The sequence below is a fragment of the Tenebrio molitor genome, chromosome 2 (genome assembly GCF_963966145.1).
Source record: "Tenebrio molitor chromosome 2, icTenMoli1.1, whole genome shotgun sequence".
NCBI lineage: Eukaryota > Metazoa > Arthropoda > Insecta > Coleoptera > Tenebrionidae > Tenebrio > Tenebrio molitor.
In genome coordinates, this window is record NC_091047.1 from 5,036,684 (window position 1) to 5,064,391 (window position 27,708).

The window sequence follows — 27,708 nt, forward strand, 5'->3', positions numbered from 1 at the left end:
CAATACAAAATTTATAAATGAGTTGAATGTAATTGAATGATGGAATAATTACTCAATTACTCAATTATTCAATTGAGTAATTATCTGTAACAAGAATCAAAGGACATAAGAATCAAATTGTGACACTTTAGTGTATTGTTAGATAAAAAATAAGCAATAAATCTACTTCCCTTGCTATTCAACGTGGAAACGCTGCAAGCATTCGGGGCACTTTTTCAGATTCCGCATTATTATCGGAAATTTTTGTATTGTAAACCAAAAATGTTATGTACTTAAGTTGATTAATTTGTTATAAATTTTCTTCTAATGTATACATACTCGTATTATTATTATTTTATTGTCTGTTACTTTAATTGTAATGAAATTACTTGCGCTACTCTTCTCTTTAATTCTCTAGTTATTTTGTGGTACTTATTTTTTTTTTCGTGAAATGGGAATAGATAATTTTTAAAAAGTTCCATTTTCCTATCAAGCAGCTGTGAACAATGTCTTATTTCCTGAAAAAAATTACTTAAGTAGAATTAGACATCTATTCTCCAATAAAATTTTAATGGACGAAGCAAAATCTCATCTTTGAAGATGAGAACAAATAGTAATTCCTCATGTTTCAATGAAGTCCTGGTTTGATCACTTCTTCCTTAATTGAGGTACACCATTGGCTCATTTTAGAGAACTCATCTCAATTTTGCTAAAATTATCTGTTAGATACTTTTAAGTTTGATTTATCACAAGAAGTCTTCACTGCACAAAATTTAATTGAAATTTTTAAATTTTAAACTCTAATTTTTTTTATTAAAAGGTAGATCTGACTGGTCAAGTGAAATCTGCCTGAAACAAAAAGTTTTGTTGATCCACGTAGACTGTTTCAATATTTTACAATAACAATTTAATCTGACAATGATATTTTTATGATATCTAGAATTATTACTGAATTGATTTTTCAATCTTGTCTGGTGATCTTAGGTTGAAGTGAATTGAAGTCTAGACTCACAAAATGTCTACGCTAAGGAAGTTATATTCTTCTTTGGTCTACACTGCCATGAACTGGAAATAAATCAGCATACATCGATAAGATGTTCTAAAACTTGAAGACTTGACTAAGTTTAATGAAAATGTGTTGGTAAAACTGTTAAATTTTAAAATAGAGTGACAACAAAACTACTGAAACAAGAATAAAAGCAATAGCTAATAAAAATGTAAAAAATATAACAGTCACGAACAACAAGGCCAATAAGACTTTAATCTCAAATTTAGTATTGCTCCAAGTCTTGCTAAATTATAATAACGAACGTTCAAAAAATTGATGGACGAGCAGGCTTTACTTTAATCAACATTTTACTGTATTATGGAACATCAAGAAAACTCTAGTTCGTCAGACATAAACAGAACTGTTTTTCGCAAAAATCATAACTTACCGCTGTTTATTTGCTGAATAAATGACGTTGACATTTATAGTTTGACAACTGATGAAGTTACGCCATACGTTAAAACAAACAAAACCAAGCACCAGCCCACTTGGCCACATGTGTTTTTGAACGCTATTTATAAATAACGCCTAAGAAAATTCTCAGATAGCTTTGTCACATTTTATATTCGTCAAAGCACGTCGTAATTCGTAAGGCCTGTTTTTTGCAAATACAAAGACGACTTTGATGGGAATTCTTGGCCATTGCCATTTATGACCTTATCAAGCGAATTCGTGGCAGAAAAATGGCAGAATTTCAAGGTAAGTACCAATTGATAATTCTTTGAAACAAAACTATTATAATCATTAGTACTTTGATGTCGTATGCAAGAAGCTGCGCCGACCTCAAGGAGGAAGTCTTCCGAAAACTAATCTTCCAGAAGAAACTAGAGCGTTACGAAGAACACAACGAGAAATACAGACAAGGGTTTGGTGACTTATACTCTGGGAATCAACAAGTTTGCCGATATGATTAGAAGAAGAAATGAAAGCGTTCACCCATGGTCTGGTCCAACCTACCCAATCCCCAAACACCTGTTCGAAATCAAGTCTAGTTTCGACTGGAGAGACTGGGATAGTCACCCCAGTAAAGGACCAAGGAGGGTGCGGTTCCTGCAGAGCCTTTTCTAACCTAAGTAACTCATGTAACCTTCAAGAAAGAAATGAATATAGCGGATTACGTCTCCGTCTGATTTTGTTGAAATCTATTGGAAATAACAATTGGACAATCTCCTTTTATTCCTTTGGTACGTTTACTAACATCAACATTTTATTTCTTTGTCTGTCGAGAAAGAAACATATTGGAATTACCACAAATTGTGTGGTTACTAAAATTAGTGATGGTGATGAAACAAAGGCGATCTTGAGGGTTTATACGGGGTCATTATAAATTATTGTCTCATCGCAGTAGGCGTTGATGACGTACTTGAATGTGCCGCAAGCTTTATAACATGAGTGAGACTAGCATCGCCGATAGGTAGCGCTGCTGGCGGTAGTGTAAATTTGTCTACTAGTTTGTGTAACGTTGCGAAGCTAGCGGCAAATCCCAAATTTGTGTGAGTTTTCAACGCCAACTGCGATGGGACCTGTAGATATATTTAAATGTCCAAGAACAAAGACATTCCAGTTACCCCATAGTAGTAGAGTGATTTGTAATAGAAGGTAAAATTAATGTAATTTAAGAATGTTATCTGAAATCTTTCCTTTTGAGTGTTCTGATTGTAGAATGTGGAGATATTGGGTCACAAACAAATGCAGATTTTGTTTCAGATACCAAAAAAACAAAATCTTGCTGTGTCTCATACTGCTATAAAAAGGAAGATGCAACAAGATTAATTCAAGAAGAATTGTATTGATGTGGAAGTTCGTACCTTCTCTAGAATTTTCCAACCTAGCAGAATAAGATCTATTAAATTTCCGACCAGATCAATTTGCAGATCTGATTACATTCCATCCAAAAATAACCAGATATTTGGCACCTCATTATCTGCAAGATATTACTTACAATACTATTTTTACCAGATAGTCTCCATATAAATATAAATAATCTCGAAAATCACATTTATTTGTGATTTAGTGATTAAAGTATTGAAAAAATGAAGTTACTACTCCTTCTATTTGTTTCAATCAACGTTGTTTTCGCCTCCCAAGACTGGAACGCTTTTAAGGTAGATAAATTGTTACAGAGATTGAAAATATTGTTACCACAACTTACAGGAGAAATACCATAAAGTGTACAAAAACTCAAAAGAAGAAAATTATCGCAAACAAGTCTTCTTGAAGAATTTGAAAGTAATTGAAGAACATAACAAAAAATACACGCAAGGACTGTCCACCTATACAATAGGAGTCAACAAATTTGCGGATCTCACTCACGAAGAGATCTACTCTTCGGCGAAATCGACCAGACGCGAAGTCACAACTGTTAGATCTTCACCGCCTCCCAAATTTATTCCTCGAGACGATGTACCAGAAAGCATCGACTGGCGGGACTACGGTGTGGTCACACCCATCTCAAACCAAGAATTATGCATGAGTTGTTGGGCCTTTGCTGTTGTGAGACTTCCTCCCATATAACTCGACCCCTCTCCATTCTCAATTCTTCCAGGTGGGTACTCTGGAAGCTCACGTCGGCATCTACGAAGGGCGCAACGTCAGTTTAAGCCAGCAGAATCTCGTAGACTGCGTAGACCCCACTTTTACCTGCAGCCAATACTTGGACATTCACGCCCTGGATAACACTTATCAATACATAGTCGACAACGGCGGAATCGATTTGCGCGATTCGTACCCCGTGGAGTACTACACCGTTGGAAGTTGCCGTTTTAGGAGCGAAACAGTGGGTGCCACTATCAAAGCTTATGGTAATATTACTGAAGGCGACGAAGAAGAACTGAAAGCTGTTGTTGGTACAATTGGGCCGGTGACTGTCACCATTACTACTGACTTCTCTTGGGATCTTTATAGAGAAGGAGTTTACTACAATGAAGATTGCATGAATACGGACGAGATTTTTAATCATGCGGTGGTCGTGATCGGGTATGGTAGTGAAGCCGGGGAAGACTATTGGTTGGTTAAAAACTCGTGGGGTACTTATTTTGGTCAAGATGGGTACATTAAAATGGCGCGAAATCGAGACAATAATTGTGGAATTGCGTCAATCACGCGATATCCGCTCATATAAAAATGAAACAGCAGTTTTCATTACAGATTTAATCAGATAGATATAAAGTGAGATGTATTGATTGTGTTATTATCTTTATCATGGATGTCAGAGTTGTTTAATTGAGGATTTATATATCTGTGACAAAGGTCGACAGACATAAAATTATAATTGAAGAGATAAGTGTATTATTAGATTTAAAAAAACAGGAAAATCCATTCAATTTTTGCCTCAATTTATTTTATTTTTTGTTGGTTGTTGGTTTTTATTGATTCTACTTGTCAAAAGAATTTTAAAAAGTAAAAATTGTAGAAATGGATAAATAAATATAGACAAATGCTTGTTCTAATTCTATCTATGTTGTTTCATATGACTAACACTTTGTTACGCAAAACAAGAGCAAGATAGATCTTTTCAATAATCTTCAAAATATTGCTGCTAATTTTAGGATGATATAAACAAACTCCGGCAGCCTTAACCTCTTCACATATTACTTTATAATTGTTACCATGTGAGATAACACAGCATCTTGTTATAAATACATGACAATATTTAAAGGCAGCGTGATTCTTGCGATTGCAGATAGCAAACCTACCAATAACAAGATTAAAAGCATTATCACAGAAAATGATCGTTGGGAATCGAAAAATTATACGCATGATTTCTGTGAAAAATCTTTAAGAGATGAATAAGATTCTTGCTACTGCTCATTAAACAAAATTTACAAAACCTCCAAGACATACAGTTACTGTTTTAAATTAAAAAGGCAATATTTATAGACAAAGATGGTTTTAGAAGTAGTTTTATTTCTCTACGTTACCTTCATAAGAACAATACATCTACTCCAGCGAATCTGACCTCCTCCTTACAATGTTTCTTCTACGGTGGCAAAATATTCTCAGCAAGTATAACTAATCACAATAGAAATTACGTCAAACAACTAAATAATGAACTTTAACTATTATTATCTAAACAAAAATAAAAAAATCAGTTATACGCATGTCCCAGAACTGCCTTCCCATAGAAAACACGCATGTGCCCACAGCAAAGAAGATTCCAAGATGACTAAAATACATTTTCCTGTAGCTCACATAAAGTTTTCAATCCCACCAGTCTGATTGGTGAAGTTCAGGATGTTTTTTCTCGATTATAGTTTGAGACTTTTTTTCTTTAAAATTCGCAGTTCTGGGACACGCTGTATACAACATTATACACGTTCAACGAGCAATTCTGCTTATCCGATTTATCACCAATGTAAAAACGTGAAAGTGTTGTGTATTATCGCGCGTTCAAATGAAATCCTGGGCTGAGTAGGCGTTAGAAAAATTAAACCGTTTAGAACAGTGTAAAGTTTGAATTTCCCGCCATTTGACACGAATGACATTTGTTTATGTTTAATCGGGACATAATTGAACATGTTTGTTTTTAGCAAAGGGTGCCCTTAGATATTTGTTTCGAGAATAGGAATCGTTAAGTTATTCTAAAACATTGCAAAGAAAGAAAAAAAAGAAAGATTTTTTGGCTCTAAATTTTAGGTTAGCTGTCAACAAGCTCCTATTAACCTACGCTTTAAAAAAGCACAACAACGTCTTACCAGCCCAGGATTTCATTTGACGCGCGATAGTAATAATGTAGAGAAATAAAATAAAAAAATACAGTATTGTATTAGTTCTCTTCATAGATTTAGGTAAGACAAGAGGACCAAGTTTTCCTTCTAATGTTGCTGAAGTAAAAACCCTGAGAGCATCAGCAGAAGAAGCGCAATAAAGGCGTTGGAGATGAATAGTATCGCAATGAGCAAGCATTTTGAAATGAAAAATTAATTATTAGTGAATCAGATTTTCAAGATTTAATCTTGTGTGGTGATCTTCAGTTGAAGTGTGACAAGCGCACAAAGCTTCTTTGTTTAGAGCCATGAATCAGCTAAAATCAAGTGCGCGATAAAGTTGTCAGAAAACTTGAAAACGGATCTATCAACTTCAACTTGTCAGTAACAAAAACAGATTTTAATCAGAAAATCATGTAGTTCTTGACTGGATTAATAAAGCATGAAAACAAAACACAAGTTGTTTATGTTGTGGTAACAACAATAAAAATGTTGAAACTAGCACCAACAACAGTGCCAAGAACTTCTTGGTTTCATATTTTTACTACTATAACAGATATAGTAAAACATCAAAGAAATATATATATATTTTTTCAATAGTGCTTTTACTACTAGTCGTGGTTAACGGAGAAATAAGAATACTCGTATTCTCAAAAAGGACAATGGATCCTTGAGGATTATCTCTTTTTTAATTGTGTCGTAAAGATACTTCAGACGAATGCGTTGGAAAATTTAATCAAATTTTGATCTTATCATTAAAAAAAATTTGCACGAGCAGCTCCACCTCCATCACTAGTCCTTTCCTATATAAGAACACTCTCTACAGGCTATAAATTACTTTGGTGTTCTGAACACTAAACAGTCTAAAATGAAGGTCTTCATAATTTTGGCCATCGCCATTTATGGCGCTTCTGCTGCCTTGCCAAGCACATTCGTGGCAGAAAAATGGGAGAATTTCAAAGTGAGTACCAAATAATAATTTTTGAGCAAAACTGTAACCACTGGTACTTAGACGACGTACGCAAGAAGCTACGTCAACGCCAAGGAAGAAACCTTCCGAAAACAAATCTTCCAGAAGAAACTCGAGACTTTTGAAGAACACAACGAAAAATACAGACAAGGCTTAGTAAGTTACACCTTGGGAGTCAACCTGTTCACCGACATGACTCCCGAAGAAATGAAAGCGTACACCCATGGTCTGATCATGCCCGCCGACCTGCACAAGAATGGGATCCCAGTCAAGACCAGAGAAGATTTGGGTTTGAACGCGAGCGTCCGATATCCTGCTAGTTTCGACTGGAGGGACCAAGGGATGGTCAGCCCTGTGAAGAACCAAGGAAGCTGCGGGTCCTGCTGGGCCTTCTCCAGCGTAAGTACTTTTTGCTCCACGAGACGCATTTCTTCAGCTTCGATTGTCACAGACTGGAGCTATCGAGTCTCAAATGAAGATCGCCAACGGTGCCGGTTATGACAGCTCCGTCAGCGAACAACAACTAGTAGACTGCGTCCCCAACGCCCTTGGATGCAGCGGAGGTTGGATGAACGACGCCTTCACCTACGTCGCACAAAACGGCGGAATCGACTCAGAAGGTGCCTACCCCTACGAAATGGCGGACGGAAATTGCCACTACGACCCCAACCAAGTGGCTGCGAGACTCTCCGGATACGTTTACCTGTCCGGTCCCGATGAGAATATGCTGGCAGATATGGTGGCCACCAAGGGCCCAGTTGCTGTAGCTTTCGACGCCGACGATCCCTTCGGAAGCTACAGCGGTGGCGTTTACTACAATCCCACCTGCGAAACCAACAAGTTCACACATGCCGTGCTCATCGTCGGGTATGGTAACGAGAACGGACAAGACTATTGGTTGGTGAAGAACTCGTGGGGCGATGGATGGGGACTTGACGGCTATTTCAAAATTGCGCGTAACGCCAACAACCACTGTGGTATCGCCGGTGTTGCCAGCGTTCCAACTTTGTAAATAAATTCTTCACAAACGCAATGTACAAACTGATGAATGCGCAATAAACCTATATGTATTTAAGTTAAAAAAATATTGGATAAGTATTATTCGAGCATTCCTTTCACCATTTTCACATTTTTGTAACGTATCCACCTATGAGGCGGAACCTTCTATTGCTTGCTCATTATTTTCGACAACAAATAGAGACACTTCATCTAGGGTTAAGCAACTCGTGTTGTTTAAGTGACTGCGTTATTTCTGAACAAGGATAAACCAGAAGCGACCATAAAATTTGGATCAAAGCAAACCTTCAAGAAAGAAACGAATTAACTTGAATAAAAATTTGACCATGGTAAAACATGGAACATGTCGCGTTCACACGCTGCCATTGGCTGTCTTTTTCTGCGGAGACTGCGGGCGTGCTGTGCATTCTAAACTGCAAACTGGGGCTGTTAAACGTGCGAAGCAACCCCAGAATGTAGCGCTCTGAAGACGACGCCCATGGTTGGAGCCCCTCGTCATGGGGAAAACAGACCCGGCACAATTCCCAAATTAATGCAAATAATTACTGATAACTGCAATTTAATTGATGTCCCGACTTTGCGAAGGTCATTTGAAAACATGAAGCGAAGAGAGTAGCAGTATGTTTGGAAGCTGAAGGCAGACATTTCGAACATTTACTCTAGTTCGTATATACGATTGGAGCTCCTCATGATTCTTTTACAACCGACAGGTCACACATAATGCACACCTTTATGAAAATGAAATTTTTGGTCACAGCCAACTCTAATTTTTGTTTTCGATCTCACGATATTAATTGTCAAATATTGAGTGGATAAGGCACTTGGGCAAAAACCAAGTCTTACACAACTACATTCGTAAATTATTGCAGTTTTTTAATGCGTACTGCAGCACTCATGTTACGTAATATTTATCTTGTCATTTTAGAACATATTTGTTTTAGAGACTTGACACCTATATTATAATATACAATGACTAATAAATACTGCACGTTCGTTCAAAAAAAGATTCGTCCGTGTGGAGTTGCTCCATCTTGCTGCCACAATACCACACCAAACAATGACCTTCAAAACGTACTGTTTAACTTTTAGATCGTTTTAAAGGATGCAACTATGTCAATACTCTGTTTAATTTGGCCAAACACTGAGCTATTTTGTTTTGTTTGTTTCTCAACAAAATGGTCTTAAAAATTCACATTCATGAGGTTGCTCCTAAAGCTGTTTGGCAACAGATTTTTCATACTTTTGTGAACACATTTGCATCGTTCGTAGAATTGTCATAAACGTTGTTGACATAACTTAAGTTACTTAAGTATATAACAAACAGTTTTGGTATGCCACATATTAGTTTTACTTTTCCTTTCGTTGCAACTTGCCAAATCGAATTCTAACAACTTGTACAGCTTGCAGTGCGCAACTGCTTTCACCAAAAGCACGCACTATGACCGCGGAACTGACAAACGAAGAAATAAACCAGCAATGGAACGACTACAAGGTAATATATACTTAATTGGTCAGTGTTGTATTTAAATTAGACTTTTTTAGATAAAATATAAGAGGGATTATTCCGAGGAAGAAGATAAAATAAGAAAAGAACGTTTCGTGGCAAATTTGAAAATGGTCCTAGAGCACAACAAAAAATACTCTCAAGGACTAACCACTTTTCGGCTCGCGATAAATCACCTTTCTGATCGTACCGATGAAGAAAGGCCAATTAATCGAGCGTTGGGACCTCGTCCATAAAATTCTCTCCACAAAAAATTTTGTTCAGAAATAAATATATTCCTTCTTCATAAAAATGTTTTATGTTAGTACTCCCCTCTCATGTGTTGACCTCGTCATTTTTTATGCAGTTTAAGATACCGTCAGATTGTTAACATTTATGAGACCATTAAAATTTTTTATTAGTAGGTATCTATGCATAGCTGACAAAAAATGCGAAGAATTCAAGGTGAGAGCACTTGCGCAAATAATTACTTGCGCTAGTATCTCGATTTTCAAGCAAAATTTGAGAAAAAATACACGACATTACTGAAGAAAAAAAATGTCGTCTCAAAATTGAAACAGTTCCAAGAATAAAAATAACGTCACGTGACTTTTACCCGCTTGAACAAGACTGACAGTGTGTAACATATAACATATGATCCCAGTTTGTCTCACTGCATTATTTGTGTAGTTTATTAATTGCGAATGTCAGTATGTTACGCCACTGACACACTACGAGAGGCGCAGTCTCTTCGCTGTGCACGTGATTACTCTATTGCTTCAGTGAACGAGGTATACTTTCTCGCAATGTGTCAAAATACAAATGTCACTTGTCAAAAATGGATGTGTTCGTGTTTAGACGTTAAATTCTCGTATTCACCCCGCACAATGGGTGAAAATGCATTACCACAGATTGAAAAATGATGCTGACCGTTTGTCAATGAGCGACTTGTTGCTGTTTCCGAACAAGTGGAACGAATACAAAGTGACTTTCCACAGCAAATCTTTTCTCTTGATTGACACTTTGCGTTGTTAGAGCAAGTTTAAGAAACAGTACGAAGATGAGGCTGAAGAAACGATGCGCAGGGAGATCTTCTTCAGGCGCTACAGACTCATAGAAGAGCACAACAAGAAATACAAGAAGAAGATTGTCCCGTTCAAGATCATGGCGACGGAGCTGAGTGATCGCACCGACCAGGAAATCCACTCCATCCATAGGAGTAATTTCTCGGCCAAGAGGAGACTGACAGGTAACAGGTTCACGTGGCGTCACGTTAACAGTACAGTTCTTTTCAGAGGATGAAGAGTGGGACATGTTCAAGGTGAGTGTTTCCAGTGTGTGGTGTCGTAATCTGTTTTGTTGAGTGAAGGAGAGGATGAAGAAGAAGTTTGATACCAAGAGCAAAGAAGACATTCCTAAGTCCTTCTTCATCACGAAAATACACGAGATGAAGCAGCTGAGGGAAGACTTGCGCAAGGCGGGACTCATCAATGATACCAAAGAGTTCGACAAGTTCTGCGACTTCAAGAATGTTGACAAAATGCAATCGATAGTGAAGCAGAAATTGTTGGAGCACAAGACAAGATTGGACATTTTGAGGAAGCTGAAACGGGAATCTAATGCAGACGATTTAAAAACAAAAAACGACTAGTTGTCAAAAGTGACATTAAGTTCGGTAAAAATTTTCGTGCTCGATTGATCCCAAAATCTGCAGCGATGGATGCAGAACTGAGCCAGTCGACCCTTTCAGAAGAAAAATGGAAAAACTTCAAAGTCGGTGTGTCGACTCTGGTCTTGTGGTTTCTCATTGTCAGGATTTCAGGAGCGCTTCAGGAAGCGGTACCCCAGCGAGAGAGAGGACAACTTCCGCAAGCAGCTCTTCCTGAAGAAGCTGCGACACGTCGAGGAACACAACGAGAAGTACGACAGAGGACTGGCCCCCTTCAAAATAGGACTGCACCAGTTTAGCGACTACACCGACGACGAGAAAAAAACAATTCTCTTGGATTGGAAATAAACAAATTGTGTTATGTACTTGCATCTTGCGATATCAATAAATACGTCCAGATACTCGGTTATTTAGGATCTGAAATTCTCGGATTATTTATAGTGCGGGGTCACAGCGAATTAATTTTATTTTTAAGACTTTCTCGACAATAAATTTTTAAAATTCGGCTCAATTAATCTAATTCGGTGCTGCACTATAAACACGTGTATTTATGTGTCAGGACAAACTGTTATCATTACGATAAAAATAAATGTGTTATTTCCGGTAATCTTCCCCGCTCTAGTGTTTTTTATGGAAACGTTAAACAACCCATTATGCGTGTGATAGAATAATATTTGAACAAATCGTATTTAAATTTGTTGGAAATCAATTATTAATTCAACATTACTTAACCGGAATGAGGTAAGTTTCCTCCGCCTCGAAAAGAGTATAAAAGTACCAATGATAACCTTGGATGGTCACTGTTTGTTGGACAACATTGCAATCCATACACAGTAAGTAAACAACTCGACTCATCCTCGTTAGAAAGTTGTGCGCTCTCCGATTGTGTCAGATAAACTGTTATCTCTTGACAGCGCCAGATTTCTTCACCAGTTAGTCACCGTTGTGCCAGCCATGAAACTACTCTTGCTCTTCATCATCGGGATGTACAGCGCCCATTGTGCCCTCTCCGACGCCGAAATAACCCAACAATGGAACGACTTCAAGGTACGTATGACCATTTAAGTTGTGCAGACTTATCAAGGTGTTGGGTGCAGGTCAAGTTCAATAAGAAATACGCCGACGATGCTGAGGAACAGATGAGGAAGCAACTGTTCACCACCAACTTGCAGAAAATAGAGGAACACAACAAGAAGTACGAACGAGGGGAGGTCACGTACACGCAGGGAATCAACCAGTTCGCCGACCTCACAGACGAAGAATTGAAACCCTACTCGCACGGGGTCCTCCGCCCCAAGCAGAACTGAATCACGCCGCTGCGTTTCATGTCAATCATGCCGAATAAATAAAAATTGTTTCTGATTATGGTATCATGTGTGCGATAAGAATAATAAAACGTAATAAATAAACAAAATGGAGATGTGAGTGTGGGTTTGGGTTAGGCAACCAGATATACACGCACTGTTTTGACAGGAGAAAGCATGGATTGTCACTGGAATGTCAAGTCAACAGATTTTCGGTTGATTTTGGTCAAATCTTGATGGTTCAGTGCATTCCGTCAGTTTTGCATGAGAATTTGCTCTTTTTCCAAGTTGAAAATAGGGTTAGATTGAGTTTTTGTACAATTCCTGCAGTACAGAGTTAATCTTTGGGGCGTCGCCGCTCCTAGAGCACTCGAGATCTTCGCCGACGTTTCCGCTCGTCAACAAGAAAAACGAGATAGCACGCCGCACGTCTCGATAGCAATTTTTTAATTTTAGCCGAATTACGTCACCCGAGCGATCACACCAGTTTCGACTAAATTATGGTCATTTGGAAATACTCTAGCGACAGGTTTCTACCCTATATCTTCGGGATGTCATATTTACTTTATTAAATATGAAATCGACTTGTTTATATAACGAAAAGCCAAGTATTTTAAAATTAGCGGTAGCGCACGGCGTAAATGCACCGACCGCCAGCAGGAATTTTCAGAAGAAGTGGGGACGCACAACGTTCCGCGAGTCGCAGTTAAAAGAGGGTTGCCAGGCGCTGTGGTGGTGCAAACATTTATCCGAGTAAGCGAAAGAATTGGTTGACGCTTCGTAGGTGTGTTAAACCCTCAGCTCATGCTTGCTTTAACTTCAAATTAACTGTGTTAGCACTTATCATTTAGGAAAGACCTTGAAGTAAGTTGACTCATTACTCGGTGTCCCCCACCTGCGACAACAATAAATTTGTAGCACCTTCACACCACAACAAATTTATTTTATTATGATTTTTTCCGGTTTTCCTTTTGCGTCGTTGATTTGTTTTGGTAGCTGAGAGGGGTGAGTCGCTCCGGTAATCGATACTTGTTGCGTAAATTCTCCTCTCCCTAAAACTCGATCTCAACCGATTTTATAAATATCATCAATCTTCGCACTTTTATTGTCTTTTTGATTAGCGTTCCAAATGGAATGAGTAAACAAATAAAAGTGAATTGTATACAGAGCATGTTGTTGAAAGATCCGGTCAGGCTTTTTATAATTTATTTGTTAGCAGACGATTTGCCAAACTAATTAAAACCCATTGTTTTACTTTGAAAAATTCCCACTGACACTGTGACGTTTTTACTGCCCTTACGAATCTCCAAACAACTCTCGCGATCTCATTTTTAGTTTCGCCGTAATTCAGCATGGACCAGGCGATTGAGTTGACCGAAGAGGTGATAGAACAGAGGTGGAACGAGTTTAAAGTAATTTTCCGATAATGTGCCCCGCGCGAATTGATTTCTCTTTGTAGACCAAGTTCCAAAAAAGTTACGCCGACGCTGAAGAAGAGAGTTATCGGAGAGGACTGTTCGTCACGAATTTGAAGATGATTGAAGACCACAACGAGAAGTACGAGAATGGATTGGTCACTTACAAGATGGGGGTCAATCAGTTTGCCGATTACGCCAAAGACGAGATGCCGTGCAGGCATTAAAAGAAAATGGAGAGTTGGTTTGTTGCAAGATGTTAAAGTTGTAAAATCAATCTTCTAATATAATGTGTGTTATTTTATTCAAGAGTGTTTGTTGTTGTTTTTTATTCGTTAGATTGCATCGACTGGATTAGTTTAGAGCACGTGTGAGTAGGTCGACGTACTACAAAATGGAAACAATCTGGTCTGGAAGATGACCCTGTGGTCAATTTCCAACAATCGAAATTTGATATCTTCATTTTTATCACTTTATCTCAATTTAAAGATGTATATTGTAGTTGTTAATAAAAGCATATTGAAATTTTATTGTTTTATTGGTTGCGACTGAAGTGAACGTTATTAAAGTGAGACACATTTTTTTTCTTGCTTAAAAATTCAGAAGGCATACTGCTAGAGGTTCTAAATATTTCTTGACATTCATTTCTGCTACAGAAGATCGCTTTTGAGTTTAAAAATACCCAAATGATTCCACAACTTTTATCGATTCTTTGTGCCACTACGCTGACTGAGAGCTGAAGAATCTCATTAGGGCAAAGTGTACAGAAGTCCAGATTGTGAGAATTTTTCATTTTTTAATGTTTTCAAATAGTAAAAATGTCTAGTGCACTAATAAATTGTAAACAAATTTACAAACATCATGAACCCTACGTATGCAACCAACAATTCTCCTAAGCCAAAACATAATTAATGGTACAGGGATAGAGATTTAAATTTTTCAAAATTTGCGTAATCACAGAAATAAATGATAAAAAGTAGAGCAACAGTCATGCTTTGCACTTGAAATTGTTGATGATGAGTAGACTAAACACCATCCATGAGTAATGTTAATATTTATTTATCTCTTACTTCAGCAGCGCGAATATGTCAGCAATCACTACCACATCGGTGTTATTCTGTCAATCTATGTAAGATACAAGACTAAACAAAGGATCAACGTGAGAATAATTAATAATATCAAATAATGAGTACGCTTGAAAAAATTAAAATAGTAAAAATTGAATAAAAATCGTTAGTAAAGAATGTTACAGTTGTTTTTTTTTTTACCAATTATATAGGAAATTCGTTGAGAAGGAATTCACTTACATAAAATTAAATAAAACCGAAATGTCAAAGTAAAATAGGAACTAAGAGGTTTCTCAAACGTCGCCATAATTAAATCATTATTGAAATATTAAATTAATCAGTTCCTGTCAAAAACTTTTTCACTAAGATTGTTAGTAATGAAGAATAGTATGTCTTGTCATGGTTTCCTCCGGCCCTCTGGAGCGGTCGAACTGTCGAATCCATCTTCAGGGCCGGTGTCGATTTGTGGACTGGTGCCTCGGAATGACTCCTGGAAAGAGCTGATTGGTCCTTCTCTCGAAATGCAGGTCGTCCTTTTGTCCGGCTCGCTTTTACGAAGCCGCAGTCTTTTTTGTACACGGAGAGGAGAGGAGAGGAGTGAACGAAACGAACACGTTTAGAGCGTGAACGAAAGTGAACGAATTTCGGCCGCCATCACCTCTTTATCGGAAACACGAATGGAGCCCACTGATTGGCCGACCAATGAGCGCGAAGAGTACCGCACACAAAACCGGGACACAACGCTGCCCGGTATCATCCAATGCGCCCAGTATCGATCATTTCTGGAGTGAACACAAAATATGTCTTCCAAATTGATTTCTGATTAAAATCCTGAACGTATTTTTTTTGGTGGCATCGAAAGGACATTGATCCTTCAATGTTTTCAACATATCTGCATAAATTTACTTGTCGGACTTGTCAGGCTTTCAAAATCGATATTAAATTTTATGGAAATTAAATTTTTTGTCTGTCATGATTTCCTAAAAAATTCATAATAAGCAGTCGGCTGAACTTTTTACTTCCAAACTTGGTACAACTATTGGTCAAGTACCGTACTTGTTTCAATCGTCTCATTTATAACCGCATTTGTTCATGAGGAACGTCTTAGATTAAATAGATCTAAATATCTTCTCGTTGAAGCTAAAATATCTAGTTTTGATTATTAAAAAAAAATGTAGAATTGAAGGATTCTTGTGCGATGTTATCACCGAAAAAACGGACTTGTAAAATGAGAAATGAATAACACAATAAATAAAATGATTAATAGAAAAGAAAATACAATTATGTATGTGAATTCCGGAATTAGCAAATGATAATGAATCACACTAGATGTGTCAGTATGGATAAGAAATTATAACAAAATTATATCAAGATGGCGGCTTTAGCTTATCGGGTACAAAATTTCTAAAAAATCTTTCAAATCTTGTTGGACCAATCGACTTTATAAAAATTGGTAAGTACAGTCGATGGACAAATATGACAATCAGATAAGTCAAAATGTATAAATTTGCATCGTTTAATTACGGCTTTATCACAAATAGGTTAACTTTGGTATGACATATTATATAGACACTGACAAATATATTGACAATTCAATGGTCTGATTTACATAGATTAAATTTTAAGTGTCCCAGTTTTATTTGTCCACCAACCGTACATATAGATTTAGCAACGAGTTATCTTAGTGAAAAAGTGGCAAAGTTTCTGAAGGAGTTTTCTTTAAATGAAATGAAAATGTAAAAAAGTGTCTTGCAGAATATAGCAGACAATTTTTTTAAAAGTGTAGAATTACATACCTTATATCTGGTGTCCTAAATGTTAAAAGCTAAGAGGATTATGATGATTAAATGCAAATTTGTTCCGAAATAAAAGAGGATTATGATGATTAAATGCAAATTATTTGTGTTGAAATACAATAACTTTTCCTCATACATCAACACTCGATATACGAAAAATTTGTGGTTCAGAAATGTTTTCGTTACAAACAAAATCGATTTAAGTATTATGTTTCCAACAAGGATTAATCAAAAAAAGCCAAACATTCTTGGTACAAATAAGTAACAAAAGAAACAAATCCCACCTGAAGAATCAATGTATTATCCGTTCACGATTGTTTCAAATTCGGACTGTCTATGAAAATCTGACATTTTAGTTGGCAACATTGTGATTTGGCATAATAAATCTATTTTAGGTTGTAATTGAATTACACCAAATCAATTAGGGAATTGACAACAAGACGAATATTTAATAACGAAACGTCATATGACAGGACCTGACGCCAATCTAACAAAAAAATATCGTGGCCTCCTGCGTGTTTAAAACAATCGTGAACGGCTTATATCTTAGTAAAAGTGTCAGTTTTTGGAGCATTTATGATTTTATACATTTTATTTTATACAACTAAAACAACAGTTTCATTTTACACAACTGACGCATATCATTTTAATTAATGTAAATTTAATATAATGCAAATCTGCTTAACAAAAAATGAAAAATTGCCTTGAAATAGTGTCTGGAAAAAGTCTAACCCAACTTTTCACATTTACCCTATATTAAAATTTCACACCGTTGCCACATTCAAAAATTTTGTTAGGCTGGTCGTCAAAATTATTTCTATTCTGTATTCTTCTGCGTCTTTCATTGAACCATTTAGAAGATATTCCGATTAATATGGCCACTTGAGATTCCATTCTAACCCAATTTTATTTCTACTTCCTAAACTATTTTTTTTTATATCAGGGCTTTGGTAATTTGTATTTTTTAATTTTTGACTTTGATTAAGCAGTGTAAAAAATGTACAAACAAACTAAATACGTAGTTAAGGAATAGAAAGAGTATATTATTCAACAAGCGTGTAATGATTATTATCCACCAAGGTGAAATCACCCGGACGAGAATAGCCATTATACGCGAGTCGAATGGGATACTTTCCATAAATTTCATCATTTTCACCATCAGAATTTATTTATTAGTTTTTTGCAATAGCAATAACAAATTTAAAAATAAGTCTGACACGCTGTATCATAGCAACTTTATAGCTTTCGTGATGATTTACAAATGCATTAATCACAACCTGTGGAGTAAGGAGTCATTCATTACTCACGGTCGTGGGTAATAAAGACCATTACTGAACAGGTTGTGATTTAGTAGGATTTGAAAAAATTAATTTGCCTTTACGACCAACGACTCCTAGAAATTTCATCGAGTTTAAGAGTAAAAAAGTAAAAAGGGAAAATGAAATCGAAATTGTTTACATTGCATCGGCTAAAAACTATGTTGATCAAGATTTCGTCATATATGTATGTCGCAAAGCAACTGAAAGGTTAACGGGTGAAAAAACTCCATCAGACGATCTCTTCTTCAGATTCCATCGACACTAAAGATAACACATGATGTTAAAACCCTCTTCGCCTACTTAGTCTGTGGATGGGGTGGAGGGTTTCCACCCCATCAGAGGCGAAGTAAAGTGGCACTTATCCCCACTGCAAACCACCCCAACCCTCTTCCCCACAAAATTAACAAGTCCCACGAACTGGTAAGATCGTTATCACAAGCCAACAGTCCACGTTTTACATCGTCGGCCGTAGGTGCAACATAGGTAGGTAGGTAGGTGATTGCGACATTGTTGGTATTGTTTATCCTCCGTGCGCACTCACCTCTAGCCTTAGGTGGGGGATGAACGAGCATTGTCGTTCACGTTGTTCACCTCAACGGACACGCTTCTGATACTTCCGCGCGGCATTTCGAACTAGGTCGCAAAATATTGTGATCAGTGCCCCAGTGCAACAAACAACAAAAAGTGCGAGTGGTGCGTGCCGGAAAATGTGAAGATGTGCGAAAGTGATTTGCGGATAGAGGACTTCGAGGAGCTGCCGAAGAAGTCCTTCATCAGAGTGAGTAGTACCAAATCATAATCTTCTAGCCAATGACAACGACTTAATTGCGATATTATAATAAGTGGAGCGAGTGTCGCAAATACAAAACAAATCGCGAGAAATCCAGGTTGGAGTTTTTCTGTTTCGGCTGAAACAAGGTCGCGAAAATCCCCCGAGAGGAACAGATCTGACAAAAAGCGCGAGCTTTGCGACCCGGAAGGGTCGCCGTCAAAAATTCGCTCATCACGATCGAATGATTTCCTATTGAAACATTTTTAATGGGAGCTTCCGCGTTGATGCTTGGCTGCATCCGACACAGATCACATCCGCGATTTGAGAAAAAATCCAAAACCGGCAACGTCGCAGTCCTGCCAGACCTGTCAAAATCGCTGACAGGCTCCGGTTCGCATTTCCCAAAACTCTCGACTGTCAGGATTACGTAAGATACGACCGTTTTTAATTGTCAGTGAAAGTGGTATTGTTGAGGTCGGTGGAATAAGTTCACTGTGTCAGTCAGATTTTCGGTCACGTGGTGCGCCATTTAATAACCTTCGTCAAAATGGTGGCGCATTTTGACGCGACGCCAGTTTGACAGCTTTGACGCAATTTTGCTCATTCGTTCAAAAGAATTAATACATTTTGCGGAATTTTTGTCGCGGCCCACGCTCTAATGCGACATTAATATTTATCACAAGCAAAATATGTAATTTTAATTAGACGCTTGACAGCTAAAAAATACATTTCGACGCCTACTTTGCGTCATTAGAATATTAATGTGATCGGCGACGACGCATTTTCGTCACTATCGACAGTTCGACGTGGTATTTTCAATTTGCATTTAAATCGCTGATTCGCGCACTAACGAATGCCCATTGTTCGAGAGGTTCACCAAAGGCAGTGGAAACAATTTTATTACATAAATCCATTACTGAGAAGTCAATTAACAAATGAAAAGAATTATAAAACCGATGGGAGGTTGGCTAACGCTGCAATTAAGCAGGGGGAAACCCACGAAGGCGAGCTTTTTGGAAATTTGTGGTGGGTGTGCAATTAGAGCTTCCAAGAAGAGTCGCAAAAGTACAAGATCTTCAGTTTCACTGAAAGGAGAGATTTCTTCAGAAACCGTAAATTCTTAGGTATACTTATTTCAAAACTAGATGTCGATTTTGGGGTCACAAAATAGCACTGGTCACTTAAAACTTTCACTAAATCTGTTGAAAACTATTTTGGAAAGGTCAGTGATTTTGCAGCGGTGTTGCATTCATCAAGGCAAACTTGAGAGTGTTGTGGGACAAGTCTATTAAAATTAAATCTTGTACTTTTGTTTGTACGAATTATCTCTAGATCGTCTAGTTTTCCCACTGGACTTGTAGATTGTTTGAAATAGAAACCCACAAGGGTCTTTCCATGGTCAATCTTGTTTTTTCTCCAATGAAGTAATAGACTGTTGCAAATTTAATCGTTTACATAAAATTGTTGTCTTTGAGAATTAATGTTTGTTTATTCCTTCCAGATTGTTTTGTTACGGCAAATATTTTTTATTTTACCGCACACAATAAAATCTTATCGTCAATGTTGATTTTAATTGTTTTGTACAGATTTTTGTTATGGGTCTTTAAAAATGCAAATACATAATGAATTTTACGGAAATTTGTTTAACCTCGATTGCGAATGTTTGACCTAAAGACGAGTTAAGCACTTTGGTGTGGAAGAATGTGTAAATATAAAAACAAAAAAATTCTTTCTTAAATCAAAATATGTACCTACTTTCTGAAGAAAGTAATCTTCAAAGAAAAATTTGTCTCACTTTATGTTTTACTTAAGTAAATTTATTCAAGTGTTATAATTTTTTGTACTGTATTATTTGTTATTATCACGTGCTCGTTTATTTAGCACAAATTTATTTATTTGTTTACTCTACATTAATAAAAATAACAGCAAATAGAATATTACAAATTACTAATGTAACTATACTAGTTGCTAATAATTGTTTACAAAATATGTATATTATCATTTAGACACAATTCGACAACATGAAAATCAAACATCAGATATTATTTATGTATTCATTTAAATTTCTCGTCAAAGTAGGCGTTGAAGAGTCGATCCTGAACGCACCACGGATTACAGATCACGGATCAGCTGTTTAAATCTAACCTCACTTTTTGCGTTGTTTGTGTTTTTAATCTGCAGACTGACGAGTGGTGCGTTCACAACGCCAACTTTGACGGGAAAATGAAATGAACACCCGATATATAGTTTTTCACTTTTTATTTATCCATATTTTACATTTCTCTAGTTCAACGAGTGTTGAAACCTTTCTTAATTGCTTAGAAATCGGAGACAAAGAAATATGAAATGTCAAAGCCATCCAATTAGACGATTAAATTACAGACACTCCAAATATGTATTGCTACCGATTTTGGTTAAATTTATTTATGTGTCGACTGTTACAAAGTTATTGACAACTGATAAGTCATTGTTCTCTTTTAGAACTCACACTTGATCTTCTTGGCAATTCTGGAGAAGTTATTTGAAAATGAAGATGCGGTTCAATAAAAAAGGAAATTGAATGAATAAAATAATTTGATATTGAATTCTGAGGCTGTTTTTAAATTAAAATTGCTTGCTAAAAGGAGGAAAACAAGAGATAAAAATAGAGAGAGATAGAATTAAACGTGGTGGTTTGGGTGTTCAGCTCCAAAATTTATTTTTTATAACACCGTTTTCAGAATGAAAATCTTGAAAGAAAAATTTCCAAAATCATATTTTCTCGATCTTGCACCAAGAAGGAGAAGAAAATATAGATTGCCCTAGATTCAGTATCAATGGGGACAAGAACAACAACAAAGTCATTAAATGATAAAAAGACTCTCCAACATTAAAATGAGGAAACTGATAATTAAATACAAGAGTGTTTTATCATGTATTTCTCTGGTATAGAAATAAAAGACTAGAAATGTTAAAATAATTTTATTTCTCAACACCCAACACATTTTTGCAAGGCATTGCTGCAGGTGTCCAGTGATCGCTGGGGGGTAGATCTGGTCAATAAAGAGGATGCTCTAAGAATTCGATTCTTGTCTAATTTCATTAAATTAAAAATCACGTAGATATTCTTCAAACGAGTAAAATGACATATGTATTTTGTTTGTTGTTGGCGTCCAGTAAAATATAATGATATAAGTTTTGTGGTAGATTGGTAGAAATGATGAAATAAAAGGCTTTGCCAAGATCTTAAAACGAAGCTAAATAATTTTTTCCATGATCATTGAATTTCAGTGGTCTTTGCTCAATGAAAATAGTGAGCAAAGATGCCAATTGAGTCACTAGTGAGGAAATTTTTTTTTCTCACTAGTGAGTAAAGTGAATGTTTTGCGAGTTTGTCTCTATTTTATAATCATGGAAAAAATCAGATTCAACACGCATGAGCAAACGTGCATTTACGTACGGTTGGTTTCATCGCCTTCGGTGGCCCAACTTCCGTACTCGTGATTAAATGCACTACTTTGCTCACTTGTATTGAAAATAGCTATTTTTTGACTATAAATTTTCTTGCTTCTTCTATTGCGCAGAACCCAATCAAGCCCAGAGAGTTACGCTAAAAATCTCTGGACAAGTTGTTAAACCTTTTGACTCTCATCCTTCACCCTCTTCACTGAGATTTTAATTTCTTCTCTAATTCCAATTCTTCCGCTCCTAGTTAGGAATTCACCTTTTCGGTGTCTTTTTGTGAACTCCTCGCTCCTTCCTTTCGCCTAACTGTACCATCCAGCGCGGAAAAACCTTCCAGCACGACTCTTCGAGGACAAGCCGGATCACGACGGAATTCAATAAAATCCACTCGAAAAAAACCAAATCTGAAAAGTCACATGTTTACCGTCACGATTACGCCACTGGAAATAATAACGTGACGTAAATACACTTATCTCAGCGTCATTGTTTACAAATTTTAACCGTTTTGTCAAAATTGTCTAGTCAAAGAGAAGTACAGTTACAACACAAATCTATAGACAATGCGACGTTGCACTACACATTCAATTATTATTGCCGACAATGGACCATTGTCTCTCCTGGTTGAAATTTCTTCGGGTGGAGGATACGTACACGAATCTTTGTCTTTTTCACACTGATTACAAGAGAAGCATTATGCAGACGCGTTGTTAACGGTCATCGCCTCGCTCCGGCCCTGGAATAAATTACGCACTCCGGAAGCCTTATTTGTATTTTTTCAAGTCCACCTTCCCCTCGTTGGGTTTCTTTGGACTCGGTAATCGTCTTAATCACGTCTGCTGGCATTGATCCGGACAAAAACGAAGCCCACGGGGATAGTTTACATAACCACATACTACTCTTGTTGTACCATCTGGTGATGGTAATAACACGGATGATGCATCTACGACTTTAATAAACAATTGTTTGTCGGATTCGAGTTTTGCATAAATGGGTTGTGCAATTTTTACATTAATTATTGTGCAAGGGAATCGTGTCGGATGGAGGCTTTTATTAATTCCATACGGCTTTGTTTGAGCCGTTGGTGAGGGCAACGTGAGTAGTAAAGCACACAGAGTGCATCTACCTGGTAATTCATGACGTGAATATCGATCAGATAATGAATCATCTGGGGATTGAGCCGTTTAAAGGAACTGAAATAGGCAAGGCTGTCTGCAGGAAGACAAAGAGTTGTGAACAGATGGTTGCAGGTTTAAGGAAATTATAGCTAGCAGGAAATTGTTTCACCTGGAAGCAAACACAATAAAGATAATGGTTTCGAAATTTCAGAGATGACAGTTTAGAGTTGCGGGAATAAAGAGTCGCGATCAGCAGGAATAATTTTGTACAGGTTGGTACCAATGAGATGGGCAAGGGGATTATGACGGGGTAAATGTTGAAATAAAGAGAAAATCTTTGTGGGGAGAAAGGTTTTTAGAAAAATTTGCAAGAATGGAGAAGAAAATATTTTATTTTTGGTCTCCTCAACTCCAAATGAAATGTTTACACATTTTGAGCAGTTACGGTATCTTGATTTTTACACACTAACCAAATTATCTGTCATTTTACCGCACGGAGTGTGTAAACTGACACTAAAATTTTAAGCTTTCAGGGACCTCCAAAAAAACTGTTAGTTTATCATAAATAAAGTCCATTTATACTAAGACAAGACAAAATGAACATAATTTAATTATTGTTTTCGTTTAAAGTCTGATGCTGCCCTCTTGTGGTGTAATTTGTAAGCATGTCAGTTTAGGTATAATAGATAACTGTCTGCCATTCATTAATCAAATTTCAGTCTTTGACAGGTTTTGCAAAATTATTGGTTACAACAAATTTCAAATTTGAGAAAACGATCGTCGGCCAAAAATATTAATACATTACTAATGGGACATTTTACATCGCTCCTTTTTTGTTAAAACACTCCCGCTTCGCGATCGTGTTTCAACCTGAAAACCTTGCGCTGTAAAATGTACTCTACCGCATTTGTAATGTAAATAACAATTTCTTTCAAAAAATTTAATCCAATCAGATTCCTGCCAAATTTGAATTTTAGCCAATGACGTTGGAGCCAATGACTGTGATGAATACTTTGCTTGGCATTGGTTGAAATTCAAGCAATCGAGTTGAATTAAACTTTTTGAAAGAATGAAGCGAAAAACATTACAGAAGAATGTATTTTCTCACATTCCATAATAATTTATTCCTCTATGAATTTTAAATGTTTGTTCAGGAAATACTCGACACATGGTATGCCCTCGGGACACTAATTCTGAACTTTTTTATCACTGTTATCATTGCCTTTGACATTGTACGGTATCAGTTAAACTTGCACGTTTTAGAATTCTGAAAAACTGGTAAATGCTGGTATCATGAGCCTTTATCTCACCTTTATTGCCTTTCAATAACTGTAATTTGTTGTGCAATAACATTCTGTAATGGAGTAAAAATAGAAAATGTGTAGTTAACCATGCAAAAATCGTGACTGCGGTCACGAATAATGAATAGTTTTAAAAATTCTATTTATTTATTGTAACATAAAAATTTTCAAACAATGGACTATTAGAAAATAAAGAAAAATAACAGAGCGATAAAGTCTCAAAATTAATGCATTACGTATTTTTCCATAAATATTACAACTAGTTTTTGCGACTTATTTTCATTTTATCTAAAATGCATTCACATTGTTTTGGCATAATGGGAGGCCCTGAAAATTTTGCATTTGATTTGCTACAGTAAATCTATCTGTTGAATTAGGTTATGTTTTTCTAAGTTCGAGGTTATAAATAGCGTTAATGTCTAGTGCATTGTTGTCAGTTTTAGAAGAATACGCGGACATTGCGGGAAATTCAGCAACATGTTATTTTCATTTTGAGAGGTCCGCATGTCAGACACTTTAGTGACGGAAATCAAACAGTGTATCCAACGTTAAAAAAATAAATCATGGCCTGCCATTATGCCAAAACAACGTGAACGGTGTTTATGTATTTGTCTTGATTTCGCATAATCTTTATATTAATTTTGCCGATTTCATCTAGCAGCTCTTTCCATTCGATCTACTCTTCCTTTCTTTTATTTTCCTTTTTGATCTTTCTCTCTGTGTGTTAAGTCTCATTCTTCGCCTTACTAAGCTAATATTTGTATTATTTGCTGTTCCTTAACGTTTAATACTTTTTTCCTTCGTCCTACCTAGTTAATTATGTACATATTTGTTATCTTCACCTTATCATTGTGTATCATTCACTTTTCATTCATTCAATTTTTCTATTTTTAGCTGTCTTTACGAAGTATCATTATTGTTTTACACTTTTTTTTATTCTTGTCATTCTACAGTGTGTAGAATATTGTTATCATGTCATGAGTCAGACAAACAGTGAAAAAGTTGTATTATTATTGTATTACAAAATATTTGTTAAAGAAAAGAAAGGAAAAAATGTTTAATAATAGAAATGTTGATATACAGGGTGGAATAAAAGTCAAAATTGTAAAAGAAAGAATTAAATGATGTAATAATGTTTGAAAATTTGACATTACGATGACATTATACGGAAAAAAAGAAGGAAGAAATTCAAAACAACTGAAGTCGAAAAAAAAACACAGTAAATTCAAGGGATAAAATTAAGAAAAAGATCAGTGGCAAAATCAAAGGACAACATAATAATTATAATATGAACAAATAAGTAGTGCGTTGGTGGCTTAGCAGTGAGAGCATCTGCTCCTAATATGTAAGATCTGGGTTCGATTCCCGGCCCGGGCCATAACATTTTTCACTGCACTACAATAAATACACTATAGATTATTTAACAATAGATGATGAAACCATGTGAAATTAAAAAAAAAAACATCGCACCTTTGTAATTACTAGGTACAAGCACAATTATTACACATCACCAATCTTGATTTTTTTTGTTACTTCGTTGTTTCATTTTGGAGTTTTACTTCCCGAATTAGTAGATGTCAGCTACAATTTAAATTACCCACATAATTACACACGTGTTAGGAAGATTTAAATTTCTTCTGTGGCATGTTACGTAAGTCGATAAGCCAGTGTTTACCATTCCTTCTTAGCTAACCTTCCTCATATTTGTCCCGTTTAAATCCTCACATCACAATACACCATAAAAATTATGTACATTTACCAAATAAACACACCCAAATAATAAAACAGTAATTAATGCGAGACGGAAAAATAGCCGTTGATAACACCACAAATTAGATTCTTTCGCAATGTTTTTTATTTGGACAACTCCCACAGCGGATTTTTTCTGTTCCTGAAAAAATGAACCAGCGATTGATCCGTCGATAATGGGCTTTGCAATTCTCTCCACCTACATTTTTTTAATGACTCACTAATCTGCTTCCATCTAATTAAACCAGTGGGAGACGCGACTCAGACAGCCGCGTGGGCACTCAAAACAACTAAACAAGAGTCTGATGGTCATTATTAATGAGAGAAACCGACCACTTCGCACCGATTCCATAAATCATCATCGACAACAATTCACTTTCCGATCAGCTTCGATCCCCAAAGTGCGAATCCTGCGCTTTCGACGATTCGTCCTGTCGCAATTTTTTTCCGTCGCTTTCTCAAACCGTACAGACGAATAATTTTAAACTGTCACACGAAATTCACGTCACGTTCCTGCTGCGGTCGCACGTCCGATTCCGGTGCTCCCGCAAGAAGAATTCGTCCCGTCTGAAGTGTGTCAACTGGAAGCATGTCAGAAGTGGGCTCCGGGCGATTTTTGCACAAATAGCCCAGCAAAAAACACATCAATCAGGCCCCAATAAGGTCAACGAAATCCAGCACAATCGCCGTTCCACTCGACCGGCTTGGCCAACCTTAAGGCACAGCTCGGTGGCTTATCATCACGATTTGCATTGATTACGGCAGTTTTTAGAACAACCAGAACAGGATTCGATCATCTTGATCTACATCGCGACCGAATTGATTAAGTGCGCTGTAATTTACGGTGCAGGAAGCGATTGCGTATCTGCATCTGATGGGTTTTTAGAGACGGCTCGATTACACAGGAGTTCTGGTTTGTGCAAGGATCAGGAAGCGCCGCATGAGACTACTTAATAAGCGTCGGACGCGTTACATGCGACAACCAAGTACCGTGGCCGCGTGAGAGACGCGCTGGTTTGGATTTGGGAGGTTCGGGGTTCAATCCCCGGCCGGGCCCGTAGTTGCAAGAGGTTTTTTTTCAGAGGTTTTCCTCTTTAGCCCACACATAGGGAAGAGCTAATGCTGTACAGAGATCTGAAAGCACTTGATTGTGACAGTAGGAGAGAGAGTATTAACGACCCTAAATGAGTTGGAACCTGAAGGTCGAAGAGGCTGAGGAAGTGTTCCCTCCCGAGGCATCACCTGGTCCCATTCTATCGCGTCTCTCAATACGAACCAGTTTGTTACAAATCTTCGCACCATCAGGTTCCAAAGAGTCGTAAAACATGACCGTAAAGAGCGCAACACTAAAATCTGCTTTATATTGTGTCATGGTGTCATTCATAACACTCATAAAAGCGTAAATCGCGGCATCACGTTGCTCGCTTCCACCTGTTCTGGTCTTGGTTTGGCCAAAAAAGGATCGAACTGTTCCTGCGGCGCAAATTGCTTCGAATCGCGGTCGTACTCGCACCCACGCTCGTGATAAAACTCACCTGCGATAAGAACTTGTAA

General features: G+C 36.9%; 6 protein-coding genes across 11 annotated transcripts in view; all 6 read left to right on the top strand.

Annotated features, from left to right (window-relative positions):
• The first annotated feature begins 2,836 nt into the window (after positions 1–2,836).
• On the top strand, positions 2,837–4,485 carry LOC138124923 (digestive cysteine proteinase 1-like). Its single transcript, XM_069040117.1, has 3 exons — positions 2,837–3,132; positions 3,182–3,520; positions 3,573–4,485. Exons 1-3 carry the CDS (start codon positions 3,061–3,063, stop codon positions 4,146–4,148), a joined length of 987 nt encoding a protein of 328 aa, XP_068896218.1. The 5' UTR covers positions 2,837–3,060; the 3' UTR covers positions 4,149–4,485.
• Positions 4,486–6,530: 2,045 nt separating this feature from the next.
• Positions 6,531–7,788, top strand: LOC138124919 (digestive cysteine proteinase 2-like). Its single transcript, XM_069040113.1, has 3 exons — positions 6,531–6,694; positions 6,746–7,102; positions 7,155–7,788. Exons 1-3 carry the CDS (start codon positions 6,602–6,604, stop codon positions 7,713–7,715), a joined length of 1,011 nt encoding a protein of 336 aa, XP_068896214.1. The 5' UTR covers positions 6,531–6,601; the 3' UTR covers positions 7,716–7,788.
• Positions 7,789–9,877: 2,089 nt separating this feature from the next.
• LOC138124926 (uncharacterized) lies at positions 9,878–11,271 on the top strand. Its single transcript, XM_069040120.1, has 5 exons — positions 9,878–10,187; positions 10,239–10,452; positions 10,499–10,524; positions 10,573–10,976; positions 11,026–11,271. Exons 1-4 carry the CDS (start codon positions 10,101–10,103, stop codon positions 10,852–10,854), a joined length of 609 nt encoding a protein of 202 aa, XP_068896221.1. The 5' UTR covers positions 9,878–10,100; the 3' UTR covers positions 10,855–10,976; positions 11,026–11,271.
• A 281-nt stretch (positions 11,272–11,552) lies between these two features.
• Positions 11,553–12,286, top strand: LOC138124927 (digestive cysteine proteinase 1-like). 3 transcript variants are annotated; one of them, XM_069040122.1, is made up of 3 exons: positions 11,553–11,705; positions 11,787–11,919; positions 11,970–12,286. In XM_069040122.1, the coding sequence occupies exons 1-3, from the start codon at positions 11,653–11,655 to the stop codon at positions 12,177–12,179; spliced, it is 396 nt and encodes a 131-aa protein (XP_068896223.1). In that variant the 5' UTR covers positions 11,553–11,652; the 3' UTR covers positions 12,180–12,286. The 3 variants fall into 3 exon arrangements, with proteins under 3 accessions (XP_068896223.1, XP_068896224.1, XP_068896222.1); XM_069040123.1 differs by having other exon boundaries at positions 11,594–11,613; XM_069040121.1 differs by having other exon boundaries at positions 11,651–11,705; positions 11,765–11,919.
• Positions 12,287–12,425: 139 nt separating this feature from the next.
• Positions 12,426–14,116, top strand: LOC138124928 (crustapain-like). 4 transcript variants are annotated; one of them, XM_069040124.1, is made up of 3 exons: positions 12,426–13,040; positions 13,512–13,588; positions 13,636–14,116. In XM_069040124.1, the coding sequence occupies exons 2-3, from the start codon at positions 13,529–13,531 to the stop codon at positions 13,816–13,818; spliced, it is 243 nt and encodes an 80-aa protein (XP_068896225.1). In that variant the 5' UTR covers positions 12,426–13,040; positions 13,512–13,528; the 3' UTR covers positions 13,819–14,116. The 4 variants fall into 4 exon arrangements, with proteins under 4 accessions (XP_068896225.1, XP_068896227.1, XP_068896226.1 ...); XM_069040126.1 differs by having other exon boundaries at positions 12,426–12,960; XM_069040125.1 differs by having other exon boundaries at positions 12,426–12,929.
• A 4,177-nt stretch (positions 14,117–18,293) lies between these two features.
• The window catches only part of Rhp (rhophilin), a 46,815-nt gene continuing 37,400 nt past the window's right edge, over positions 18,294–27,708 (top strand). The window contains exon 1 of the mRNA XM_069037798.1: positions 18,294–18,551. Coding sequence (XP_068893899.1) covers positions 18,489–18,551 — 63 coding nt within the window. The 5' untranslated portion in view covers positions 18,294–18,488. The remainder of the gene's footprint in view (positions 18,552–27,708) is intronic.